This window comes from Tamandua tetradactyla, chromosome 17, assembly GCF_023851605.1.
Source record: "Tamandua tetradactyla isolate mTamTet1 chromosome 17, mTamTet1.pri, whole genome shotgun sequence".
Classification (NCBI taxonomy): domain Eukaryota; kingdom Metazoa; phylum Chordata; class Mammalia; order Pilosa; family Myrmecophagidae; genus Tamandua; species Tamandua tetradactyla.
In genome coordinates, this window is record NC_135343.1 from 34761266 (window position 1) to 34786210 (window position 24945).

Genomic DNA, 24945 nt, shown 5'->3' on the forward strand with positions numbered 1-24945 from the left:
TATAGAGAAAAAAATAAAAGTAATAATAGTAAAATCAAAACAAAACAAAACAAAACAAAAACCTATAGCTCAGATGCAGCTTCATTCAGTGTTTTAACATGATTACTTTACAATTAGGTATTATTGTGCTGTCCATTTTTGAGTTTTTGTATCTAGTCCTGTTACACAGTCTGTATCCCTTCAGCTTCAATTACCCATTGTCTTACCCTGTTTCTAACTCCTGCTGAACTCTGTTACCAATGACATATTTCAAGTTTATTCTCGAATGTCCGTTCACATCAGTGGGACCATACAGTATTTGTCCTTTAGTTTTTGGCTGGATTCACTCAGCATAATATTCTCTAGGTCCATCCATGTTATTACATGGTTCATAAGTTTATCTTGTCTTAAAGCTGCATAATATTCCATCGTATGTATATACCACAGTTTGTTTAGCCACTCTTCTGTTGATGGAGATTTTGGCTGTTTCCATCTCTTTGCAATTGTAAATAATGCTGCTATAAACATTGGTGTGCAAATGTCCGTTTGTGTCTTTGCCCTTAAGTCCTTTGAGTAGATACCTAGCAATGGTATTGCTGGGTCGTATGGCAATTCTATATTCAGCTTTTTGAGGAACCACCAAACTGCCTTCCACAGTGGTTGCACCCTTTGACATTCCCACCAACAGTGGATAAGTGTGCCTCTTTCTCCGCATCCTCTCCAGCACTTGTCATTTTCTGTTTTGTTGATAATGGCCATTCTGGTGGGTGTGAGATGATATCTCATTGTGGTTTTGATTTGCATTTCTCTAATGGCCAGGGACATTGAGCATCTCTTCATGTGCCTCTTGGCCATCCGTATTTCCTCTTCTGAGAGGTGTCTGTTCAAGTCTTTTTCCCATTTTGTAATTGGGTTGGCTGTCTTTTTGTTGTTGAGATGAACAATCTCTTTATAAATTCTGGATACTAGACCTTTATCTGATATATCATTTCCAAATATTGTCTCCCATTGTGAAGGCTGTCTTTCTACTTTCTTGATGAAGTTCTTTGATGCACAAAAGTGTTTAATTTTGAGGAGTTCCCATTTATTTATTTCCTTCTTCAGTGCTCTTGCTTTAGGTTTAAGGTCCATAAAACCGCCTCCAGTTGTAAGATCCATAAGATATCTCCCAACATTTTCCTCTAACTGTTTTATGGTCTTAGATCTAATGTTTAGATCTTTGATCCATTTTGAGTTAACTTTTGTATAGGGTGTGAGAGATGGGTCTTCTTTCATTCTTTTGCATATGGATATCCAGTTCTCTAGGCACCATTTATTGAAGAGACTGCTCTGTCCCAGGTGAGTTGGCTTGACTGCCTTATCAAAGATCAAATGTCCATAGATGAGAGGGTCTATATCTGAGCACTCTATTCGATTCCATTGGTCGATATATCTATCTTTATGCCAATACCATCCTGTTTTGACCACTGTGGCTTCATAATATGCCTTAAAGTCAGGCAGCGCGAGACCTCCAGCTTCGTTTTTTTTCCTCAAGATGTTTTTAGCAATTCGGGGCACCGTGCCCTTCCAGATAAATTTGCTTATTGGTTTTTCTATTTCTGAAAAATACGTTGTTGGGATTTTGATTGGTATTGCATTGAATCTGTAAATCAATTTAGGTAGGATTGACATCTTAACTATATTTAGTCTTCCAATCCATGAACACGGTATGCCCTTCCATCTATTTAGGTCTTCTGTGATTTCTTTTAGCAGTTTTTTGTAGTTTTCTTTATATAGGTTTTTTGTCTCTTTAGTTAAATTTATTCCTAGGTATTTTATTCTTTTAGTTGCAATTGTAAATGGGATTCGTTTCTTGATTTCCCCCTCAGCTTGTTCATTACTAGTGTATAGAAATGCTACAGATTTTTGAATGTTGATCTTGTAACCTGCTACTTTGCTGTACTCATTTATTAGCTCTAGTAGTTTTGTTGTGGATTTTTCCGGGTTTTCGACGTATAGTATCATATCGTCTGCAAACAGTGATAGTTTTACTTCTTCCTTTCCAATTTTGATGCCTTGTATTTCTTTTTCTTGTCTAATTGCTCTGGCTAGAACCTCCAACACAATGTTGAATAATAGTGGTGATAGTGGACATCCTTGTCTTGTTCCTGATCTTAGGGGGAAAGTTTTCAATTTTTCCCCATTGAGGATGATATTAGCTGTGGGTTTTTCATATATTCCCTCTATCATTTTAAGGAAGTTCCCTTGTATTCCTATCTTTTGCAGTGTTTTCAACAGGAAAGGATGTTGAATCTTGTCAAATGCCTTCTCTGCATCAATTGAGATGATCATGTGATTTTTCTGCTTTGATTTGTTGATATGGTGTATTACATTAATTGATTTTCTTATGTTGAACCATCCTTGCATACCTGGGATGAATCCTACTTGGTCATGATGTATAATTCTTTTAATGTGTTGTTGGATACGATTTGCTAGAATTTTATTGAGGATTTTTGCATCTGTATTCATTAGAGAGATTGGTCTGTAGTTTTCTTTTTTTGTGATATCTTTGCCTGGTTTTGGTATGAGGGTGATGTTGGCTTCATAGAATGAATTAGGTAGTTTTCCCTCCACTTCGATTTTTTTGAAGAGTTTGAAGAGAATTGGTACTAATTCTTTCTGGAACGTTTGGTAGAATTCACATGTGAAGCCATCTGGTCCTGGACTTTTCTTTTTAGGAAGCTTTTGAATGACTAATTCAATTTCTTTACTTGTAATTGGTTTGTTGAGGTCATCTATGTCTTCTTGAGTCAAAGTTGGTTGTTCATGTCTTTCCAGGAACCCGTCCATTTCCTCTAATTTGTTGTATTTATTAGCGTAAAGTTGTTCATAGTATCCTGTTATTACCTCCTTTATTTCTGTGAGGTCAGTAGTTATGTCTCCTCTTCCATTTCTGATCTTATTTATTTGCATCCTCTCTCTTCTTCTTTTTGTCAATCTTGCTAAGGGCCCATCAATCTTATTGATTTTCTCATAGAACCAACTTCTGGCCTTATTGATTTTCTCTATTGTTTTCATGTTTTCAATTTCATTTATTTGTGCTCTAATCTTTGTTATTTCTTTCCTTTTGCTTGCTTTGGGGTTAGCTTGCTGTTCTTTCTCCAGTTCTTCCAAATGGATAGTTAATTCCTGAATTTTTGCCTTTTCTTCTTTTCTGATATAGGCATTTAGAGCAATAAATTTCCCTCTTAGCACTGCCTTTGCTGCGTCCCATAAGTTTTGATATGTTGTGTTTTCATTTTCATTCGCCTCGAGGTATTTGCTAATTTCCCTTGCAATTTCTTCTTTGACCCAGTCGTTGTTTAGGAGTGTGTTGTTGAGCCTCCATGTATTTGTGAATTTTCTGGCACTCTGCCTATTATTGATTTCCAACATCATTCCTTTATGGTCCGAGAAAGTGTTGTGTAAGATTTCAATCTTTTTAAATTTGTTAAGACTTGCTTTGTGACCCAGCATATGGTCTATCTTTGAGAATGATCCATGAGCACTTGAGAAAAAGGTGTATCCTGCTGTTGTGGGATGTAATGTCCTATAAATGTCTATTAAGTCTAGTTCATTTATAGTAATATTCAGATTCTCTATTTCTTTGTTGATCCTCTGTCTAGATGTTCTGTCCCTTGATGAGAGTGGTGAGTTGAAGTCTCCAACTATTATGGTATATGAGTCTATTTCCCTTTTCAGTGTTTGCAGTATATTCCTCACGTATTTTGGGGCATTCTGGTTCGGTGCGTAAATATTTATGATTGTTATGTCTTCTTGTTTAATTGTTCCTTTTATTAGTATATAGTGTCCTTCTTTGTCTCTTTTAACTGTTTTACATTTGAAGTCTAATTTGTTGGATATTAGTATAGCTACTCCTGCTCTTTTCTGGTTGTTATTTGCATGAAATATCTTTTCCCAACCTTTCACTTTCAACCTATGTTTATCTTTGGGTCTAAGATGTGTTTCCTGTAGACAGCATATAGAAGGATCCTGTTTTTTAATCCATTCTGCCAGTCTATGTCTTTTGATTGGGGAATTCAGTCCATTGACATTTAGTGTTATTACTGTTTGGATAATATTTTCCTCTAACATTTTGCCTTTTGTATTATATATATCATATCTGATTTTCCTTCTTTCTACACTCTTTTCCATATCTCTCTCTTCTGTCTTTTTGTATCTGACTCTAGTGCTCCCTTTAGTATTTCTTGCAGAGCTGGTCTCTTGGTCACAAATTCTTTCAGTGACTTTTTGTCTGAGAATGTTTTAATTTCTCCCTCATTTTTGAAGGATAATTTTGCTGGATATAGGAGTCTTGGTTGGCAGTTTTTCTCTTTTAGTATTTTAAATATATCATCCCACTGTCTTCTAGCTTCCATGGTTTCTGCTGAGAAATCTACACAAAGTCTTATTGGGTTTCCCTTGTATGTAATGGATTGTTTTTCTCTTGCTGCTTTCAAGATCTTCTCTTTCTCTTTGACCTCTGACATTCTAACTAGTAAGTGTCTTGGAGAACGCCTATTTGGGTCTAATCTCTTTGGGGTGCGCTGCACTTCTTGGATCTGTAATTTTAGGTCTTTCATAAGAGTTGGGAAATTTTCAGTGATAATTTCTTCCATTAGTTTTTCTCCTCCTTTTCCCTTCTCTTCTCCTTCTGGGACACCCACAACACGTATATTTGTGCGGTTCATATTGTCCTTGAGTTCCCTGATACCCTGTTCAAATTTTTCCATTCTTTTCCCGATAGTTTCTGTTTCTTTTTAGAATTCAGATGTTCCATCCTCCAAATCACTAATTCTATCTTCTGTCTCTTTAAATCTATCATTGTAGCTATCCATTATTTTTTCTATGTTTGCTACTTTATCCTTCACTTCCATAAGTTCTGCAATTTGTTTTTTCAGTTTTTCTATTTCTTCTTTATGTTCAGCCCATGTCCTCTTCATGTCCTCCCTCAATTTATCGATTTCATTTTTGAAGAGGTTTTCCATTTCTGTTCGTATATTCAGCATTAGTTGTCTCAGCTCTTGTGTCTCATTTGAGCTATTGGTTTGTTCCTTTGACTGAGCCATATTCTCAATCTTTTGAGCGTGGACAGTTATCTTCTGCTGCTGGCGTCTGGGCATTTATTCAGATTTCTCTTGGTGTTGGACCCAGCAAGGTTGTAATATTTTTCTGTGAAATCTCTGGGTTCTGTTTTTCTTATCCTGCCCAGTAGGTGGCGCTCGTGGCACACGTTTGCCTGCGGGTCCCACCAGTAAAAGGTGCTGTGGGACCTTAAACTTTGGAAAACTCTCGCTGTCCTGGGGGTTCACTAGCCGAAGCGGCTTGAGCCGGCCCTCGGTCCGAACGCAGGGAGGGTTGCTGGTCGCCGCAGCCAGGGAAAGAGCCCGTCCGAATTTCCTAATTGGCCCTGGGCAACAAGCGTGGCGGGAGGGCGCCAGCGGCAGCGGCCCGCCCGAGAGAGTGCACGTTCCCCGGGAGTCACGGGTTTGGAAGGGGCCTCCCCCACCCGTCACCGTTCTCCGCGGCCTGGGGGTTTCCGATCCAATTCTCTCAGTTGGTCCAGGGGCTGCGCGTGGTGTGGGCGCCAGTCGCCTTGGTTTCAGGGGACCGCCTCTCCAATTCTCCCAGCCGGCCCGGGAAGGGGGAAGGGAGTAACTCCGGCCGCTTGCCACCCCGCCCGGTAAAGCCCGCGCGCCTCGGCGATCTCACCCGAGCTGCTTCTCTCAGCCAGCCAGCCGTTCCAGGATGGGGTACGCTGTCTTTTTTATCTCTGTTGTGGCTTTGGGCGCTTTCTGTATCGTTTCTACTCCCCTAGTAGGTGTCCTGGAGAAGAAACTAAGATCCGCGCGTCTTACTAAGCCACCATCTTCCAGGAAGTAATCTGGTTTGTTTTTAATGCCAGTTTTTAAGACTGTTCATTTCAAGCAGCAAGAAGAAATTATTGACTAAATATAAGTATTATAAGGTACTGATTCAGGATAAAAAGACTTTGGGCTTGATTAATATCAAATCAGGTCCAAAATTTTCCATTTTGAAATATTAGCTCTTAATTTCAATTACTTAAATAAGTAATATATTTGATACTTAATGAGCAATTTACTCAAAGTGACATCATTATCTTGACTTCAATTCTTTTTATTTACTTATTATATTAAAACAGCAACAATCATTTATTTAGCTCATGAATCTGGACTTTGGGCAGGGCCCAGAGTGCAAGTCTTTCTGCACATGGTGTCATCTCACAGGGTGGGGGATTACCTCCAAAATGTTTTATTCACATGGCTGGCAGATTGGTGCTGGCTATTGGCCGGTAACTGAGACAGGGCTGATGGCCGGTGGCCCAAATCCTTTTGCCTGGGGTTCCTCTGTAAACTGCTTAATCCACAGCATAGTGCCTGCATTCCAAGCGCAAGCAACTCAGGAGACACAAAATGGATAGTCAGGACCAGGGTTTTTGGATTCTGAAGCATTGTATATGGATTTTGGGGTTCCATATACATTTTGGTGAGTAGATAAATTTGAAAATATGCAATCCATGAATAATGAAGATAGGCTGTAATGGTAGATTCCCATGCAATTGTAAGGGATAATACAGAAAGATACCATATAACTTTTACCAATTTCCTCTAAAGGAAATTTTGCAAAACTATAGTAAAATCTCATAGTCACCTATTAACATTCATACAGTCAAAATACAGAATATTTTTATCACCATAAGTGATCCTCATGTTGCCAGTTTATAGCCACATTCACTTTTCTCATGACCCCACACCTTCCTGAACCTCTGGTCACCACTAATCTAATCTCCATTTCTATAATTTTCTATTTTCAAGAATATCATATGGTACAATATAATACATAATGTTTTGTGGTCGTCATTTTTCACTCAGTGTAATTCTCTGGAAATTCATCCAGATTTTTGTATACATCATTGGTCAGTCAGTTTCTTTTTATTGCTGAGTAATGTTCTATAATACGAATGTAACTGCAGTTTATTTAACTATTTCCCTGTTGAAGGACATCTGGGTTATTTCTGAGTGAACATAATTCCTTTTTCCTTTGGGATAAATGCATAGTAATGCAGTTGCTGGGTCATATGGTAATTGCATGTTTAGTATTTTAATAAACTGCCGAACTGTTTTCCAGAGTGGGTATATTTGACGTTCCCATCAGCAGTGTATGAGTGATCCAGTTTCTCCATATCCTCACCAGCATATGGTTTTGTCATTATTTTTATTTTAACCATTCTGATAGATGTATAGTGATATTCTAATGTGGTTTTAATATGCATTTTCCTAATGGCTAATCATCTTGAACATCTCTCCGTGTGCTTATTTAACATCTGTAGATCCTTTTAGTGAAATATCCTTTATGTCTTTGGCCCATTTTCTAATAGAATTGTTTTTTAATGTTGAATTTTGAAAAGGACTGATATATTCTTTGTCAAATACATGATGTGCAAATATTTTCTCCCAATCATTCTTTTGCAGACCACACATTTTACATTTTGATGAGGTTTACATTATCAGTTTTCCTTTTTATGGATCATGCCTTTTGGTGCCAAGTCCAAGAACACTTTGCCTAGCCAAAGATTTTCTACTATTTAAAAAAATATTTACAGTTTTACAGTTTATATTTGAGTCTGTGATCAATTTTGAGTGAATTTTTATATAAAGTGTGATGAGACATAGTTTGAATTTTTTTCCCTAAATGTACCCATTTGTTCCAACACCATTTGTTGAAAAGGCTTTCTCTTTCTCTGTTGAATTGCTTTTTACCTTTGTCAAAATTCAGTTTCTCATATCTGTGTGGTTCTGTTTTATTTTTTATTCTGTTTCACTGATCTATGTGTCTATGCCTCAGCAAATATTACATCTTGATTACTGTTTTGAAATGGGAAAGACTAACTCCTCCCATTTCATTATTATTTTTTAAAATCATTTTAACTATTTACTTCTTTACCTGTCCATGTAATTTTTTGAATAATCTTATCTATATCTATAAAAATATCTTGCTGGGGTTTTGATAGTCATTGCATTAAACCTGTATATTGATTTTGGGAGAACTGAGATTCTTCCATTAGATTTAGATTTATTTATGGACTGTTCATTTATTTAGCTTTCCTTTGAACAAGCAGGTTCTGTACCTGTTTTGTTAGATCTGTCCTTAAGTATTCCATAATATTCCTTGAGGGATTCTAATGGTATTGTTTTTTAAGTTTTGGTCTATGTGTTCATTGCTAGTATATAGAACTGCAATTCATTTTTGTGTGTTTATCTTGTATTCTGTAACCTTTCCGAATTCACTTATTAACTCTAGCAGTTCTTTTATAGATTCCTTGAGATTTTCTGTATAGACATTCATGTCTTCTGCATTTTTTTCCTTCCTGATTTGTATGCCTTTTATCTCCTTTCTTGTGTTATGGCATAGAACTTCTACCACTATGTTGAATAAGGATGGTAAAAGTGAACATCCTTGTCTTGTTCCTGATCTTAGCAGGTGTGCCACTTTGAAGCTGTTATGAACCCCAGAAAAACCATGTCCTTTAATCCTGATTCAGTCTTGTAGGGCAGAATCCCTTTTGATGAAATTATCTCCATAGAGATGTGGCATGCCCAATTGTGGGTATGGCTTTTGTTAGATGGAGATGTGACTCTGCCCATTCAGAGTGAGTACACTTTGAAGCTGTTATGAACCCCAGAAAAACCATGTCCTTTAATCCTGATTCAGTCTTGTAGGGCAGAATCCCTTTTGATGAAATTATCTCCATAGAGATGTGGCATGCCCAATTGTGGGTATGGCTTTTGTTAGATGGAGATGTGACTCTGCCCATTCAGAGTGAGTCTTGATTAGTTTACTAGAGCCCTTTAAAAGAGGAACCATTTTGGAGAAAACTCAGAGACAATGCAGACGCTTGGAGAACAGTTACTTCAGAGCTGACAGAGACAAGGCTGTTTGGAGATGCTTGGAATACTGACAGAGAGAGCAGATGCCTGGACATGGGCAGAGCCCAGCAGATGTCACCATGTGCTTTCCCATGAGATGTTAAGCAAGCCAAAGCCCAGAGTTGTGTCTGAGAGGAACTAAGTAATGGCCACAGATGCTTAGAGTGGAAACCACAGGAAACAAGCTGAAAACAATGGAGCCCAGCAGCAAAGGATCAGCACATTCCAGCCACATGCCTTCTCTGCTAATAGCAATATTCTGGATTGCATCAGCCTTTCTTTTGTGAAGGTAACCTCTTGTTGGTGCCATAATTTGAATATTTTCTCAGATTTTGAACTGGAAACTTGTAATTTACTAACTTCCCTTTATAAAAGCTATTCCATTTCTGGAATATTGTATTCCAGCAGCTTAACTAAGTTATACAGAAGGAAAGCATTCATTTTTCACTTTTAAGTATAGTAGTAGTGGTTGTTGTTTTTTGTAGGTGCTCTTTATTAAGTTGAGATAGTTTACCTCTATTCTTATATGTCTGAGAGTTTTCATCAGGAGTAGGTGTTGACTTTTGTCAATGCTTATTTTGCAATTTTCTTTTCTAGACTGTTAATATGGTAGATTACAGTGATTGATTTTGTTTTTGTTTTTGTTTTTTGTTTTTGTCTCTCATTTTTAAGCAGTTTTATTTGCAGATTATACAGTCCTAAGTAAAAAAATCAGTGGTTCCCAGAATAATTACATAGCCATGCCTTCACAACCACAGTCTATATGAGGACATTTCCTTTTCTTCCACAAAGAATCCCATCCCCCATCCCCAACTCATTGTGGTTTTGATTTGCATTTCTCTAATAGCTAATGATATTGAGCATCTTTTCGTGTTTTCAAGCACTTTTAATAGATTATCTCATTTAAGGTTCAGAACAACTTTATAGGGTAATGTTTATTATTATCTTGTTTTTATAGATGTGAAAACATAGATGTGGACAGTTTGAGAAATTGTCCAATGTCACAGAGCTTAAGCATGACACAGGTAATAAGTTTTCAGAGCTAGGATTGAAGCCCAGGTCTATTTTATAATTTTTTTTAATTAATTAAAAAAAATAACAACAAACAAAACATTAAGATATCATTCCATTCTACATATATAATCAGTAATTCTTAATATCATCACATAGTTGCATATTCATCATTTCTTAGAACATTTGCATCGATTTAGAAAAAGAAATAAAAAGACAACAGAAAAAGAAATAAACAATAACAGAGAAAAAAAAAAAACATACCATACCCCTTACCCCTCGCTATCATTTACCACTACCATTTCAAACTAAATTTATTTTAACATTTGTTCCCCCTATTATTTATTTTTATTCCATATGTTCTACTCTTCTGTTGATAAAGTAGATAAAAGGAGCATCAGACACAAGGTTTTCACATTCACAGAGTCTCATTGTGAAAACTATATCATTGTTCAATCATCATCGAGAAACATGGCTACTGGAACACAGCTCTACATTTTCAGGCAGTTCCCTCCAGCTTCTCCATTACATCTTGAACAACAAGGTGGTATCTACTTAATGCATAAGAATAACCTCCAGGATAACCTCTCAACTCTGTTTGGAATCCCTCAGCCATTGACACTTAGTCTCATTTCACTCTCCCCCCTTTGGTCGAAAAGTTTCTCTCAATCCCTTGATGTTAATTCTCAGCTCATTCTAGGGTTTTTCTCAGTCCCTTGATGCTGAGCCTCAGCTCATTCCAGGATCTCTGTCCCATGTTGCCAGGAAGGTCCACACCCCTGTGAGTCATGTCCCACGCAGATAGGGGGGAGGGTGGTGAGACTGCTCGTCATGTTGGCTGGAGAGAGAGGCCACATCTGAGCAACAGAAGAGGCTCTCTTGGGGGTGACTCTTAGGCCTAAATTTTAAGTAAACTTGACCTATCCTTTGTGGGGTTAAGTTTCATATGAACAAACCCCAAGACTGGGGGCTCAGCTTATAGCTTTGGTTGTCCACACTGCTTGTGAGAATATCAAGAATTCAACTTGGGGAAGTTGAATTTCTCCCCGCTCTCACCATTCCCCGAAGGGGGCTTGCAAATACTTTTCCAGTCACTGATCAAATCACCCTGGGCTTCATCGGGGCATCACTCTGGACAAACCAACAAAATCTCATGTCCTACCTGAGATTCCAAGTACTTATGACGTTCAATCAAACTATCTACATAAGTTATATTAGGAAATACTCTAGCAAAATATAAATTTTGTAACAAATAAACAGTTTTTGCTTTAGTCTCACATGTAACGTGACATTTTAAAATATTAATTACCATCTGTTTTCAGCACCCTACAATAATGACATTCCTTTGTTCTTCCTCATGCAAAAACATTTTTAAAATTTGTACATTTTACATTTCACTATTATTATACACTCTAGGCATTCCTAGATTATACCATCTCGATCTTTGACATCCATCTTTCTTTCTGATTTCATTCACGTCCCCAGCCCTCCTCCCTCTGTCGTTCTCACATGCAGTTTCATTCAGTGTTTAATATAATTATATTACAGTTAGGTAGTATTGAGATGTCCATTTCTGAATTTTTGTATCCAGTCCTGTTGCACAGTCTGTATCCCCTCAGCTCCAATTACCCAGTATCTTACCCTATTTCTGTCTCCTGATGGTCTCTGTTACCAACGACATATTCCAAGTTTATTCACTAATGTCAGTTCATATCAATGAGACCATACAGTATTTGTCCTTTAGTTTTTTTTTTTTTTATTAATTAACGGAAAAAAAGAAATTAACCCAACATTTAGAAATCATACCATTCTACATATGCAATCAGTAATTCTTAACATCATCACATAGATGCATGATCATCGTTTCTTAGTACATTTGCATCGATTTAGAAGAACTAGCAACACAACAGAAAAAGATGTAGAATGTTAATATAGAGAAAAAAATAAAAGTAATAATAATAGTAAAACAACAACAACAAAAAAAAAACCTATAGCTCAGTTACAGCTTCATTCAGTGTTTTAACATGATTACTTTACAATTAGGTATTATTGTGCTGTCCATTTTTGAGTTTTTGTATCTAGTCCTGTTGCACAGCCTGTATCCCTTCAGCTCCAATTACCCATTATCTTACCCTGTTTCTAACTCCTACTGGACTCTGTTACCAATGACATATTCCAAGTTTATTCTCGAATGTCGGTTCACATCAGTGGGACCATACAGTATTTGTCCTTTAGTTTTTGGCTAGACTCACTCAGCATAATGTTCTCTAGGTCCATCCATGTTGTTACATACTTCATAAGTTTATTCTGTCTTAAAGCTGCATAATATTCCATCGTATGTATATACCACAGTTTGTTTAGCCACTCGTTTGCTGATGGACATTTTGGCTGTTTCCATCTCTTTGCAATTGTAAATAATGCTGCTATAAACATTGGTGCAAGTGTCTGTTTGTGTCTTTGCCCTTAAGTCCTCTGAGTAGATACCTAGCAGTGGTATTGCTGGGTCATATGGCAATTCTATATTCAGCTTTTCGAGGAACCTTACAAACTGCCTTACACAGCGGTTGCACCATTTGACATTCCCACCAACAGTGAATAAGTGTGCCTCTTTTTCCACATCCTCTCCAGCACTCGTCATTTTCTGTTTTGTTGATAATGGCCATTCTTGTGGGTGTGAGATGATATCTCATTGTGGTTTTGATGTGCATTTCTCTAATGGCCAGGGACATTGAGCATCTCTTCATGTGCCTTTTGGCCATTTGTATTTCCTCTTCTGAGAGGTGTCTGTTCAAGTCTTTTTCCCATTTTGTAATTGGGTTGACTGTCTTTTTGTTGTTGAGTTGGACAATCTCTTTATAAATTCTGGATACTAGACCTTTATCTGATATGTCGTTTCCAAATATTGTCTCCCATTGTGTAGGCTGTCTTTCTACTTTCTTGATGAAGTTCTTTGATGCACAAAAGTGTTTAATTTTGAGGAGCTCCCATTTCTTTCTTTCTTTCTTTAGTGCTCTTGCTTTAGGTGTAAGGTCTATAAAGCCGCCTCCAATTATAAGATTTATAAGATATCTCCCTACATTTTCCTTTAACTGTTTTATGATCTTAGACCTAATGTTTAGATCTTTGATCCATTTTGAGTTAACTTTTGTATAGGGTGTGAGATACGGGTCTTCTTTCATTCTTTTGCATATGGATATCCAGTTCTCAAGGCACCATTTATTGAAGAGACTGTTCTGTCCCAGGTGAGTTGGCTTGACGGCCTTATCAAAGATCAAATGTCCATAGATGAGAGGGTCTCTATCTGAGCACTCTATTCGATTCCATTGGTCAATATATCTATCTTTATGCCAGTATGAATCTCAGGTCTTTTGATGGCTGTACAAGCTCCCACCGTGGCCCCTGGTTACGTATATTCTACTATCTGACTTTAGAATTTGTTTATTTTAATTATTTTATATCAGTGAGATCCTATAGTATTTATCCTTTTGTGTCTGGCATATTTCATTCAACATGTTGTCTTCTAGGGTTATCCATGTTGTTGAATAAACCAGAACTTCGTTCCTTTTTAAATGCTGAATAATATTCCATTCTGTGTATATACTACATTTTGTTTGTCCGTTCATCTTTTGATTGATGCTTGGGTTGCTCCCATCTTTGTGGAATTGTGAATTTTGCCACTATGAACATCTGTGTCTAAATATTTGAGTTCCTGTCTTAAATGCTTTTGGGTATATACTTCGAAGTGGAATTGTTGGATCACAGAATCATTCTATACTTAACTTTCTCAGGAAACATCAAACTGTTTCAAGTGATTGATTAAAAAAATTTTTTTAAATTAATTTTTAAAATCTTCTTTAAAAATATGACAACAAAGAAACACAAACCCTGTCAACACATGATCATTCCGTTCCACACACACAATCAGCAGTCTACAACATCATCACATAGCCGCATATTCACCATCATGATCACCTCCCAGAACATCCGCGCCAATTCAGAAAAAGAAACAAAAAGACAACATAAAAAAATTCACATACACCACAACCCTCTCCCCCTCACGGACCACCAGCATGTCAATATAAGTTTATTTTAACATTTGTTCCCCCTATTAATTATTCTTATTCCATATGTTTTACTTGTCTGTTGATAAGGTAGGTAAAAGGAACATCAGACACAAGGTCCCCACAAAGTGATTGATTTTTGAATATTAAAGTAGCCTCGCATCCCTGGGTAAAATTCTATTCGATCATGATGTCAAATATTTTTTATCTTTTGCTGAATTATGATTGCTAATATTTTGTTAAGGATTTTTAAATATTAATAAAATATAAATATATTTTATTTATATCAATGTAGGATTTAGTCTCCAGTTTTCTCCTCTCTGTCTCTGTCTTTCTCTTTCTCTCTCCCTTTTTTTTTGTACTGTTTTTGCCTGGTTTTGGTATTAGGGTAATACTAGTTTCATAAAATGATTTGGGAAGTGTACCTTCCTCTTCTTTTTTCTTCAGGGTATATAGTAATTTCCTTCTGGCATTCCTAATATTGGTGATTTATATGATTTCTGTTCTTTTAAATATGTTTTTATTATTTTATGGCCTAGGATATGGTCTCTATCTTGATATCTGCCCCAAAGGCACTTATAAGGAAAATATATTCTGCCGTGTTGAATGGAGTATCCTATAAATGTCAATGCAATCCTGTTATTTGATGGTGTTGAATTCTTCAGTATCCTTGCTGATTTTCTGTCTGGTGGTTTTAACAGTTGTTTAGAGGGGAGCTCCAACTATAATTAAGAATTTGTTTATCCTTTTAGTTCTGTCTTTGGATCATATATTTTACAACTATGTTGTTTGGTGCATCCATTCTTAAGATTGCTTTATCTTCTTGGTAGATTGAACTTTTTATTATTATATAATGTCTAACTTGGTTTCTAGTGAAATTCTTTGCTATAAAACCTATTTTATCTGATAATATTGCCACTTCTGCTTTTTTATTGATTAATATTGTATGGTATATCTTTTTCTGTCCTTTATTTTCATCCTGCCTATATTGTCATATTTGAGTGAGTTTCTTGTAGACAGCATGTGGTTGGGTCATGTTTTTAATCCACCTTGCCAGTCTTTGTCTTTTGATTTGTGTATTTAGACTATTTTCATTAAATTTAATTGTTGAAATGTTAGGGCTCGGTCTGCCATTTATTTTTTGTTTTCTGTTTGTTGTTTCATGCAAATAGTAACCAAAAAGAGCTGACATAGCTGTACTAATATCAGATAAAATGGACTATGAGTCAAAAACAATAGGAACAAAGAAGATTCACTATATATCATTAAAGAGTTAACACAATAGGAAGACAACAATTATAAATGTATATAAATCTAGTGGCAGAGTCCTAAAATATATCAAATAAATACTGTTAGAGTTGAGAGAAATAAACCTTAGTAGGACACTTCAATGAACCACTTTCAATAATGAGTAGAACATCTGGACAGATTAATAAGAAAATAGAAGACTTGAATGATACTCTAAATCAACTAGACCCAACAGACATACATGGAACACTTAACAACAGCAGAATACACATTCTTCTCTAGTGCACATGGCTCATTCTCCAGAAGAGACCATGTATTAGTTTACAAAACAAGTCATAATAAATGTAAAAGTATCAGAATCATCCAATGTGTCTTCTCCAATCACAGTGGAATGAAGCTAGTAATTAATAGGAGGTGGAAAACTGGCAAATTTGCGAAAATGTGGAAATTAACGCACTCTTAAACAACCAGTGGGTCAAAGAAGAAATCACAAGGAAAATTAGAAAATACCTAGAGGCAGATGAAAAAATGCCATACAGCATATCAAAACTAATGGGATGCAGCACAGGCAGTGCTGAAAGGGAAACTGAAAGCTTAATTGCTTACATTTAAAAAGAAGAGAAATCTCAAAATCGAAGACTTAACTTTGCAACTGGAGGCTTTAGAAATTAAGAGCAACTAAACACAAATTGCGGGCTACAGGGGTAGTTCAGTGGTTAGAATGTCTGCCTTTCACGTGGGAGACCTGGGTTTGATTCCTGGACCATGCACCCACGAAAAAACAAAGCAATTAACTTGGGCGGGCCATGGTGACTCAGCAGGCAGAGTTCTTGCCTGCCATGCCGGAGACCCGGGTTCGATTCCCGGTGCCTGCCCATGGGGGAAAAAGAAAACACAAAGTGCACAGAAGGATGGCAGTAATAAAGATTAGAGCAGAGATAAATGAAATAGAGAACAGAAAAACAATAGAGAGAATCAAGAAATCTAAAAGTTGGTTCTTTGCAAAGATCAGTAAATATTACAAACCTTTAGGTAGACTGACAAAGGAAAAAGAGTGAGGAAACAAAATTAGAAATGAAAGGGGGGATGTCACTAACAACCCCACAGAAATGAAAAGGAATACATGAGGATACTATGAACACCTGTATGCCAGCAAATTAGATAATCTATATGAAATGGATAAATTCCACACGTTACCTGCATGAACTCAACAGACCAATAACAAGTAAAGAGGTTGAGTCAGTAATCAAAAACTCACAACTAAGGAATGCTCAGGAACAGAGGGCATTGAATTTTACCAAACATTCCATTAAGAATTAATACCTACTGACTATATATGTAGAATGGAATGATCATTTGTTAAGAATGTTAAAGAAAAAAGCAGTGGGGGACATATTAGAAAATTATTTCAGCGATAAAATTAATAGGACTTTGAGTCCTGGAGCTGCTGCTTCTAGGCTGGATCTAACCATGGTACGCTGCTGACATCTCGACTGTAGCTCTGGTTCCTTATATTACAAGTCTAAAATGGCAACTTTTAAAGATCAGCTGATTCAGAACCTTCTTAAGTAAGAACAGACCTCTCCGGATAAGATTCCAGTTGTTGAAGTTGGTGCTGTTGGCATAGCCTGTACCATCAGTATATTAGTGAAGGAGTTGGCAGATGAACTTACGCTTGTTAATGTCATAGACGACATCAAAGGAGCAGCTTGATCTCACATCCAAGGAAGAGATAATGGATCTCCAAAATGGCAGCCTTTTCTTTAAACACCAAAATTTTTTCTGGTAAAGACTATAGTGTGACTGCAAACTTCAAACTGGGAAATGTCAGCAAGAGGAAGAAGACTGTCTTAATGTGGTCTAGCATAATGTGAACACCTTTAAATTCATCATTCCTAATGTTATAAAATACAGCCTGTTTTAGTTTGCTAGCTGCTGGAATGCAACACACCAGAGATGGATTGGCTTTTAATAAAAAGGATTTATTTTGTTAATTCCTCAGAGGAAAGGCAGCTAACTTTCATCTGAGGTTCTTTCTTATGAGGGAGGGCTCAGGGTAATCTCTGCTGGCCTTCTCTCCAGGCCTCTGGGTTCCAACAACTTTCCCTGGGGTCATTTCTTTCTGCATCTCCTGGGCTGAGCTGTGAGTGCTGAGATGAGGTAAGCTGAGCTGCTTGGGCTGTGCTACGTTGAGCTCTCATTTGAGCACCAGCCAATTAACTCAAACATCATTCATCGCAGCAGGCATGCCTCCTAGCCAACTGCAGATGCAGTCGGCAACAGATGAGGTTCACATACCATTGGCTCATGCCTATACAGAACTAGATGCCTTCACCTGGCCAAATTGACAACTGAATCTAACTACCACAGAGCCAAACTGCAAGGTATTTGTTGTTTCCTTTTGAGTGGATATCTTGACTGTGTGGCTTTTGGGAAGATAACTGGTTTTTCCAAAAACTGTGTTGTTATAAGTGGTTGCAATCTGGATTCAGCCTGGTTCTACTAACTAATGGGGGAGAGGTTGGGCGGTCACACATTAAGCTGTCATGGCTGGGTTCTTGGGGAGCATGGATACTCTAGTTTGCCTGAATGAAGTGGAGTGAATGATGCTGGGGTCTCCTTAAAAAATCTCCACCCTGATTTAGGCACCAGGGCAGGTAAGGAACAGTGGAAAGAGGTTTATAAACCTCTTATAGATGGTGCTTCTGAGGTGATCAAACTGAAAGGCTGGCCCTCTTGGGCCATTGAGCTGTCTGTGGTCCACATTTGGCAGAAAGTATAATAAAGACTCTTAGGTAGGTACATCCAATTTCCACCATGATTAAGGGTCTCTGTGGACTAAAAGATGATGTCTTCCTTAGTGTTCCTTGTATCTTGGGGCAGAGTGGAACCTCAGAAGTTGTCAGGGTGACTCTTGACTCCTGAAGAAGAGACCCATTTAAAGAAAAGTGCTGATACACTTTGGGGGATCCAAAAAGAGCTTCAATTTTGAAGTCTTCTAATGTCCTACCACTTCACTGTCTAGGCTACAACAAGATTTTCGTTGGGGGTTGTGTGCTTTGTCCTTTTTATCAGCTCTGTGATTAAAGCAGTAATATTAAGAAGACCTAGGAAAAACATCAATTTCTTAAAGTTAGAAGTTGGAATTGTTCGTAAAACTCTAAAACTATATCCTGATCCTGGAGATAGTGTACTTATCTTGTAGTCCTAAACTGGTTGGTATAAAATAATTCATCTCTGAGACACCAGTGCCAGGTTGCACATACTATAGCTGCCTTTCAAATGAGAAGAATGTGTGGTTACTGTGTGTTTTATACCTTCTGTTTCTTTCACCCAACATGCCTAGTCCAGTTTCCTTCCCCTCAGTCAATAACATCCTGGACTCCAGTGTATTAATCCAACATTGCATATCTTGTGTGTAACTGTTCTAAAGTCTTCTTTTATGTGCCAAATATATGAAGGTAGTGTACTCTGCCATGTAATGTAAAAAAGAAAAATTTACCTGTTAAGCAGTGCAAGCAACTAAGTATCACAGCATCTAAAACACCAAATAAACCATGAATAGTGACTATTCCTTACTGAATCACCCAAACCTTAAGTAAAAGTTTTGTGGTAATACTTTCCTTGCTATTAGTTTGATGTTTCAGTCTCAGAAGGACCAAAGACTGAAGTTGCTCCTTAGGTACTGGTAATATCTGTATTATTGATGGTGATACAGAATCTATTTCTCTATGTGATCAGTATGACAACCAGTCAGAGGGAAACATGGTTTAACAGTTAGGAGGCTTTGGGTGGGCATTAATTTCACTGAGCTTTCGTAGAAAATCACCTCACTTCTCTATGCTTCAATTTCCTTGTCAACAACTAGAAGGTAAAACCAACTAGTAGTATGTGTTCACCTCATTGCCGTTGAAAGTGGATTATGAGATTCTAATGAGGTAATAGTTGAGAAAATTATTTGAAGGGTTAAAAAAGCACAGTGCAGATTTAAGGCATTTTATTGTACTTGAGATTTTATTTAGTTAATACTTAGTGAATGTGGTAGTTAAATTCAGTTGTCAACTTGGCCAGGTGAAGGTACATAGTTCTGTTGCTGTGGACATGAGCCAATGGTACGTGAACCTCATCTGTTGCTGATTACATCTGCAGTCAGCTAGGAAGCGTGCCTGCTGCAATGAATGATTTTTTAGTTCATTGGCTGGTACTTAAATGAGAGAGCTCAACGTAGCACAGCCCAAGCAGCTCAGTATACCTCATCTCAGCACTCGCAGCTCAGCCCAGGCCTTTGGAGATGCAGGAAGGAATCACCCTGGGGAAAGTTGTTGGAACCCAGAGGCATGGAGAGAAGGCCAGCAGAGATCACCCTGTGCCTTCCCACATAAGAAAGAACCTCAGATTAAAGTTAGCTGCCTTTCCTCTGAAGAACTAATGAAATAAATCCCCTTTTATTAAAAGCCAATCCGTCTCTGGTGTGTTGATTCTGGCAGCTAGCAAACTAGAACAGTGGATGTTGGAGTGGAGAACCCAGTTTTAATAGCAGTTAAGATTTGAAAATTTATGGAAAAGCATAAAATGGTATACAATTTCAAAGTATTATTATTGTGAGTGAGTTGTTTGGCTGAAGATAGGTTGCAAAGCTAAAGTAATTCATTTAACAAAATTTACTTAGTGCTTTTTATGGATAAGGCATTGTTTGATAAGGTATAGCAAACCTGGCTAGAAGCCATCTTTAGATTACTAACATTTCATCAGAGAATTAGGTTAATTTTATTTTCTTGTTTTATTATTTCCCCATTCATGTAATTGGGTATTTAAAAATTAGACTCTAGGCATTGATATAGAATTTGGAGCACATGTAATTTTGACAGAGGCTTATTCAATATTTACAAAGGGAATATTTTTATACTTATAAACAGCTTAATCTCATTACTGTCACTTGATTTCTCCTTTTGAAAGTTTATTCAGTGATTAAGAATCACTCAAAATGATCTTTTGATCCTTTTCTAATTATCTGCCAATTAATTTATCTGCCAATTTCAAATTTATTACTTTTTTCTCTCATCTTTATAGTCTGTTGCATCAGCAGACATGGATTTCAACCAGCTGGAAGCATTCTTGACTGCGCAAACCAAAAAGCAAGGTGGGATCACATCTGACCAGGCTGCTGTCATTTCCAAATTCTGGAAGAGCCACAAAACAAAAATCCGAGAAAGCCTCATTAACCAGAGCCGTTGGGACAGCGGGCTTCGAGGCCTGAGCTGGAGAGTCGATGGCAAGTCACAGTCAAAGCACTCAGCTCAAATACATACTCCTGTTGCCATGGTGGAGTTGGAATTTGGAAAAAGTGGTCAGGTAAGTTTAACTTCAATTAATTTCCCTTGTTAAATGATATTTTCCATTAATTATTAGAGAATATTATTCATACATTCAGATTGATTTTATATAATAGTTGTCTTTGCAGAGATAATAGGAAAAGACTGCATTTATTTAATCCCTTTTCAGAATTAGAATCTTCTGAAAATGTGTGTATATTCCTAATTGTGGATAGACTGGAAACCAGCCTTATGGTCTCAGAAGAACAGAATGCGTCAATAAGGTGACTACATGGATGCTGGTCATTACTGTATTTGGTTAGATATCAAACTCCTTAGCACATGGTCAGATCTTCATGGCTAAAAAAAAAAAAAAACGAATTGAGATTAAGTAACACAGAACAAAACTGTCTCAGCAGTTTTCTTTATAGTCAAAGCCAGATTTAAGAAGCAGTGTATCTTAATGACATTAATGTATTGTCCTGTGCAAGTTTGTTGGGTACCCCAGAAAATCCATGTTCTTTAATCCTCTGCGTGGGATCTTTCTGATTGTTTCCATGGAGATGTGACACACCCAATTGTGGGTGTTAACTATAGATTAGGTCGTTTCCATTATGTATCTCCAGCCATTCAAGGTGAGATTGCTTACTGGAGCCCTTTAAGAGGGAACCGTTTTGGAAAAAGCTTTAGAGCCAAGGGAGCCCACACAGCCAGATCTATGGAGATGCAGAAGGAGAACCCCCACCAGGGGAATCCTTATGAAATGAAAGGCCGGGAGAGAAAGCTAGCCCATATGCCTTCCCAGCTAAGAGAAACCCCGAACTTCATCAGCCCTTTCTTGGGACTTAAGGTATCTTTCTCTGGATGTCTTAGTTTGAACATTTCTGTGGCCTTAGAACTGTAAACTTGCAACTTGACAAATTCCCTTTTTAAAAGCCGTTCCATTTCTGGTATATTGCATTCCATTAGCTTTAGTAAACTAAAACAGTTCCTGTAGACTGAGTATGCTAGCTCTATTCTTGAGCCCATAAATAATTTTTAACTTTACTTTGATTAAAATATTTAGCATAAATAGATAAAATGATCTGCTAAATTATTAATATTATTAATATTAATTATTAATATTCTTAATACATCTGAATATTATTTCTTGTAGTCATTCAGTTTGTACTCCAAATGATGGTCAGATCAGAGTTTTAATGACCTGGTTTACATCTTTTGGAAAAAAACCCTGGTAATTAGAAAGAGAAAATCTAGATCATTGAACTAGCTAATCAGATATATTTTAAGATAAATAATCAAATAAGGGCTTTTACTGCATCCTGTAATAGACATTTATATCTTTTTGGGGGGGAAAGAAGAAATTTTTAGTTGGCAGGTTTCTTCACATATTCCCTTTTTTAGTTTCTTAGTATTTTGCAGTGTTTACAGTTCCATACTGACTTTAATTTAAATTTAAAAGATAACTCATTTTAAAATGTAATTCTTTTCCAAAATATACTCAGAGGGCCAAATTTTATTGTTATTGCAAAACAGTGGCAATTGTGGTTCTTGACTTTGATTTGTCCGACCCTAAAGTCATTCTCCTAACCTATTATGTTATAGATTTTATAGCCTTCCTCCTGTTCTTCCTAAACCAGAAATCGGATCAGTTAGAATGATGTGATAAATTACTTGGATATCTAAGTTTCACCAGCCATTTTTGCATGTTATTTGGTTTTTATTCTGGCAGTAGTGATTATTTTATTTTGTCTTTAAGTTAGCATTTGGAGTGGAATATGAAAACAATGCATTGTCTATTTCAAGATTTTTCCTTAAGCGCTATTTTAGTGTTTTTTAACCTGACATTTTCATAGTATATCTTGAACTCTTATTCAGAATGTGCCTTTTGATTTTAGTAACTTACAGAACATCTGAATTTATTGAGTACTACTATAGGACTTTTTAATTCTCTATGGTTTTTCTTTGGTTGTGTTAGCCAAAGTCGTTAGAAAAAAGTTTTTAACGGTAGAATTATATATCGGTTTGCTAAAGCTGCCGGAATGCAATAAACCAGAAATGGGTTGGCTTTTACTATAGGGATTTATTAACTTATACATTTACAGTTCTAAGGCTATGAAATCTGTCCAGTTAAGGAATCAATAGGATGATGTATTCTCTGAAGTAAGGCTGCTGGTATCTGGGCCACCTCTTTCACATGGGAAGGCACATGGCTGGTGACTGCTGGTCCTTCTTTCCTGAGTCTCACTGCTTACAGTTTCTGGCTTCAGTGGCTTCCTCTCAGCCATTCCAAGGGCCTCTTCTCTAAGTTCTCTGGCTTTTTCTGTGTCCTTTATCCTCTCATAAAGGACTCTGGTAAAAAGATTAAGACCCACTTTGAATGGAGTGAGTCACATCTCAATTAAAAATATCCTAAGCAAAAGGTCCCACCCACAATAGGTCTGTACCCATAGGAATGGATTAAAAGAACATGGCCTTTTCTGGGGTGTACATAACATCTTCAAATCACCACAACTTATTTTTGGCAGTCATTAAGACTAAGATCACTACAAAGGATTTTTAGGTGAATTTTAGGAAAATTTCATGATCACCTAGAACAGAGGTTGCTAAACTTTTTCCTCAAAGGCCAGATGTTTTAAACTTGAGGTCTGTATTGTCTCTTTTCAAGCACTCAGTTTTGCTGTGTGTAGCTTAAAAGCAGCCACAGAGAGTACGTAAACAAATGGACATAGTGTGTTACTCTAAGGTTTGCCTTTCTTGTTAGAATCAATAAATCTTAAAAGTCAGAGCCCTAACAGATCATCTGATTTAAGTAGGTGAATAATATAAGTGAGATGGTGTATTCTCATTTTCTGAGAAGGTATCTGTTTATTTTCTAGGTTTTATATGAATGAAATCATATAGTATGTACTCTTCGTCTGGCTCATTTCACTCAGCAAATGATTTTGAAATTCAATGATACTGCTGCATGTATTAAAAGTTATTTCCTTTTAATTGCTAAGTGGTATTCCCACCAACACTTTTGGTTACCATGTTTTATAACATGGATAAATGGATGGATAAGTGACTTGTTCAAACAGAGTTGATTAGTGGTGAGATGAGAACTAAACTGGAGATAAAAGACAGTTTTTTCCAAGAACCTTTGGCACCAACATTTAGGAGCTTTTGTTATTGTCTCATGATATTTCGTGCCAAGAAAGCATGCTGGTTATAAAACATGGTAACCAAAAGTGTTGGTGGGAATACCACTTAGCAATTAAAAGGAAATAACTTTTAATACATGCAGCAGTATCGTTGAATTTCAAAATCATTTGCTGAGTGAAATGAGCCAGACGAAGGGTACATACTGTATGATTTCATTCATTTAAAACCTAGAAAATAAACAGTGATCTATAGTGACAGCTGATTAGTGGTCACCTAGAGATAAGGTGAAGGGGGAGGGATGGATTAGATTACATCCATGCTTGAGTGAAAATTTCTGAGGGTGATAAAAATGTTTATGTTAATTGTGGTCATGGTTTCATGGGTATGTATGTCTGTCAAAACTTATCAAATTGTATACTTTAAATATATGCCGGTTATGCTTCAAAGTTGTTAATAGTGTTGGTCATTGTGAAAGTGATTGAAATTGTACTTTACCCAACAAAATCCTTTAAAAAGTTGTCATAGTTTGATAGGACTACTATAACAAAGTACCACAGACTATTTGCTTAAACAACAGGAATTTATCATCTCACAGTTTTGGAGGCTGGAAATCCAAATCGAAGTTGTGCAGGACCATGCTTTATCTGAAGTCTGTAGCATTCTGGTGATGGCTTGTAAGCAATACATAACTCAGTCTCTACCTCCGTCACATGGCCATCTCTTTCCCCATCTTTTTCTTCCTGACTATATCTAAATTTCTATGCTTTTAAGGACTTTAGTAATATTGGACTAAGGCCTACCCTGATTCAGTTTAGCCTCACCTTAATTAACAGCATCTTCAAAGATCTTATTTACAAATGGGTTCATGTCCACAGAACTGGGGGTTAGAATTTGAATATGTCTTGAACATCATTCAATAGATAACAAATTTACATATTTTCTTAACTGACAAAAGTTTTACAGAAAGAAGTAAGCAATAATTAGAGTCTAGGCTGTCAAAATGATACAGTCCAAATGCTATGGGAATTTTTTTTTTAATGAGACCTGGATCCTTGATGAGTACTTTGTCAGTTTCTAGGTAAGTGTTGTTTATGAAGTACTCCACTAAATAGTTTCCAATTTTTAGAACGTCTATAAGCATCAAAGTCAAAATTATTTTCATATTACCAACATTGAATGAGCTTAAGAGATAAATGAATGATCCTGTATATCAAGAGGTTGTTT

The 24945-nt window shown here is 36.8% G+C and overlaps 1 protein-coding gene and 1 pseudogene across 6 annotated transcripts in view; both read left to right on the plus strand.

Moving 5' to 3' along the window:
• COMMD1 (copper metabolism domain containing 1) overlaps positions 1 to 24945 on the plus strand; it is a 225920-nt gene that overhangs the window by 71822 nt on the left and 129153 nt on the right. For all 6 annotated transcript variants that reach the window (XM_077134336.1, XM_077134337.1, XM_077134341.1 and 3 more), the window contains exon 2: positions 20336 to 20617. In XM_077134336.1, the coding sequence (XP_076990451.1) occupies positions 20336 to 20617 (282 nt within the window). The remainder of the gene's footprint in view (positions 1 to 20335; positions 20618 to 24945) is intronic.
• On the plus strand, positions 16289 to 19018 carry LOC143661557 (L-lactate dehydrogenase A chain-like; annotated as a pseudogene).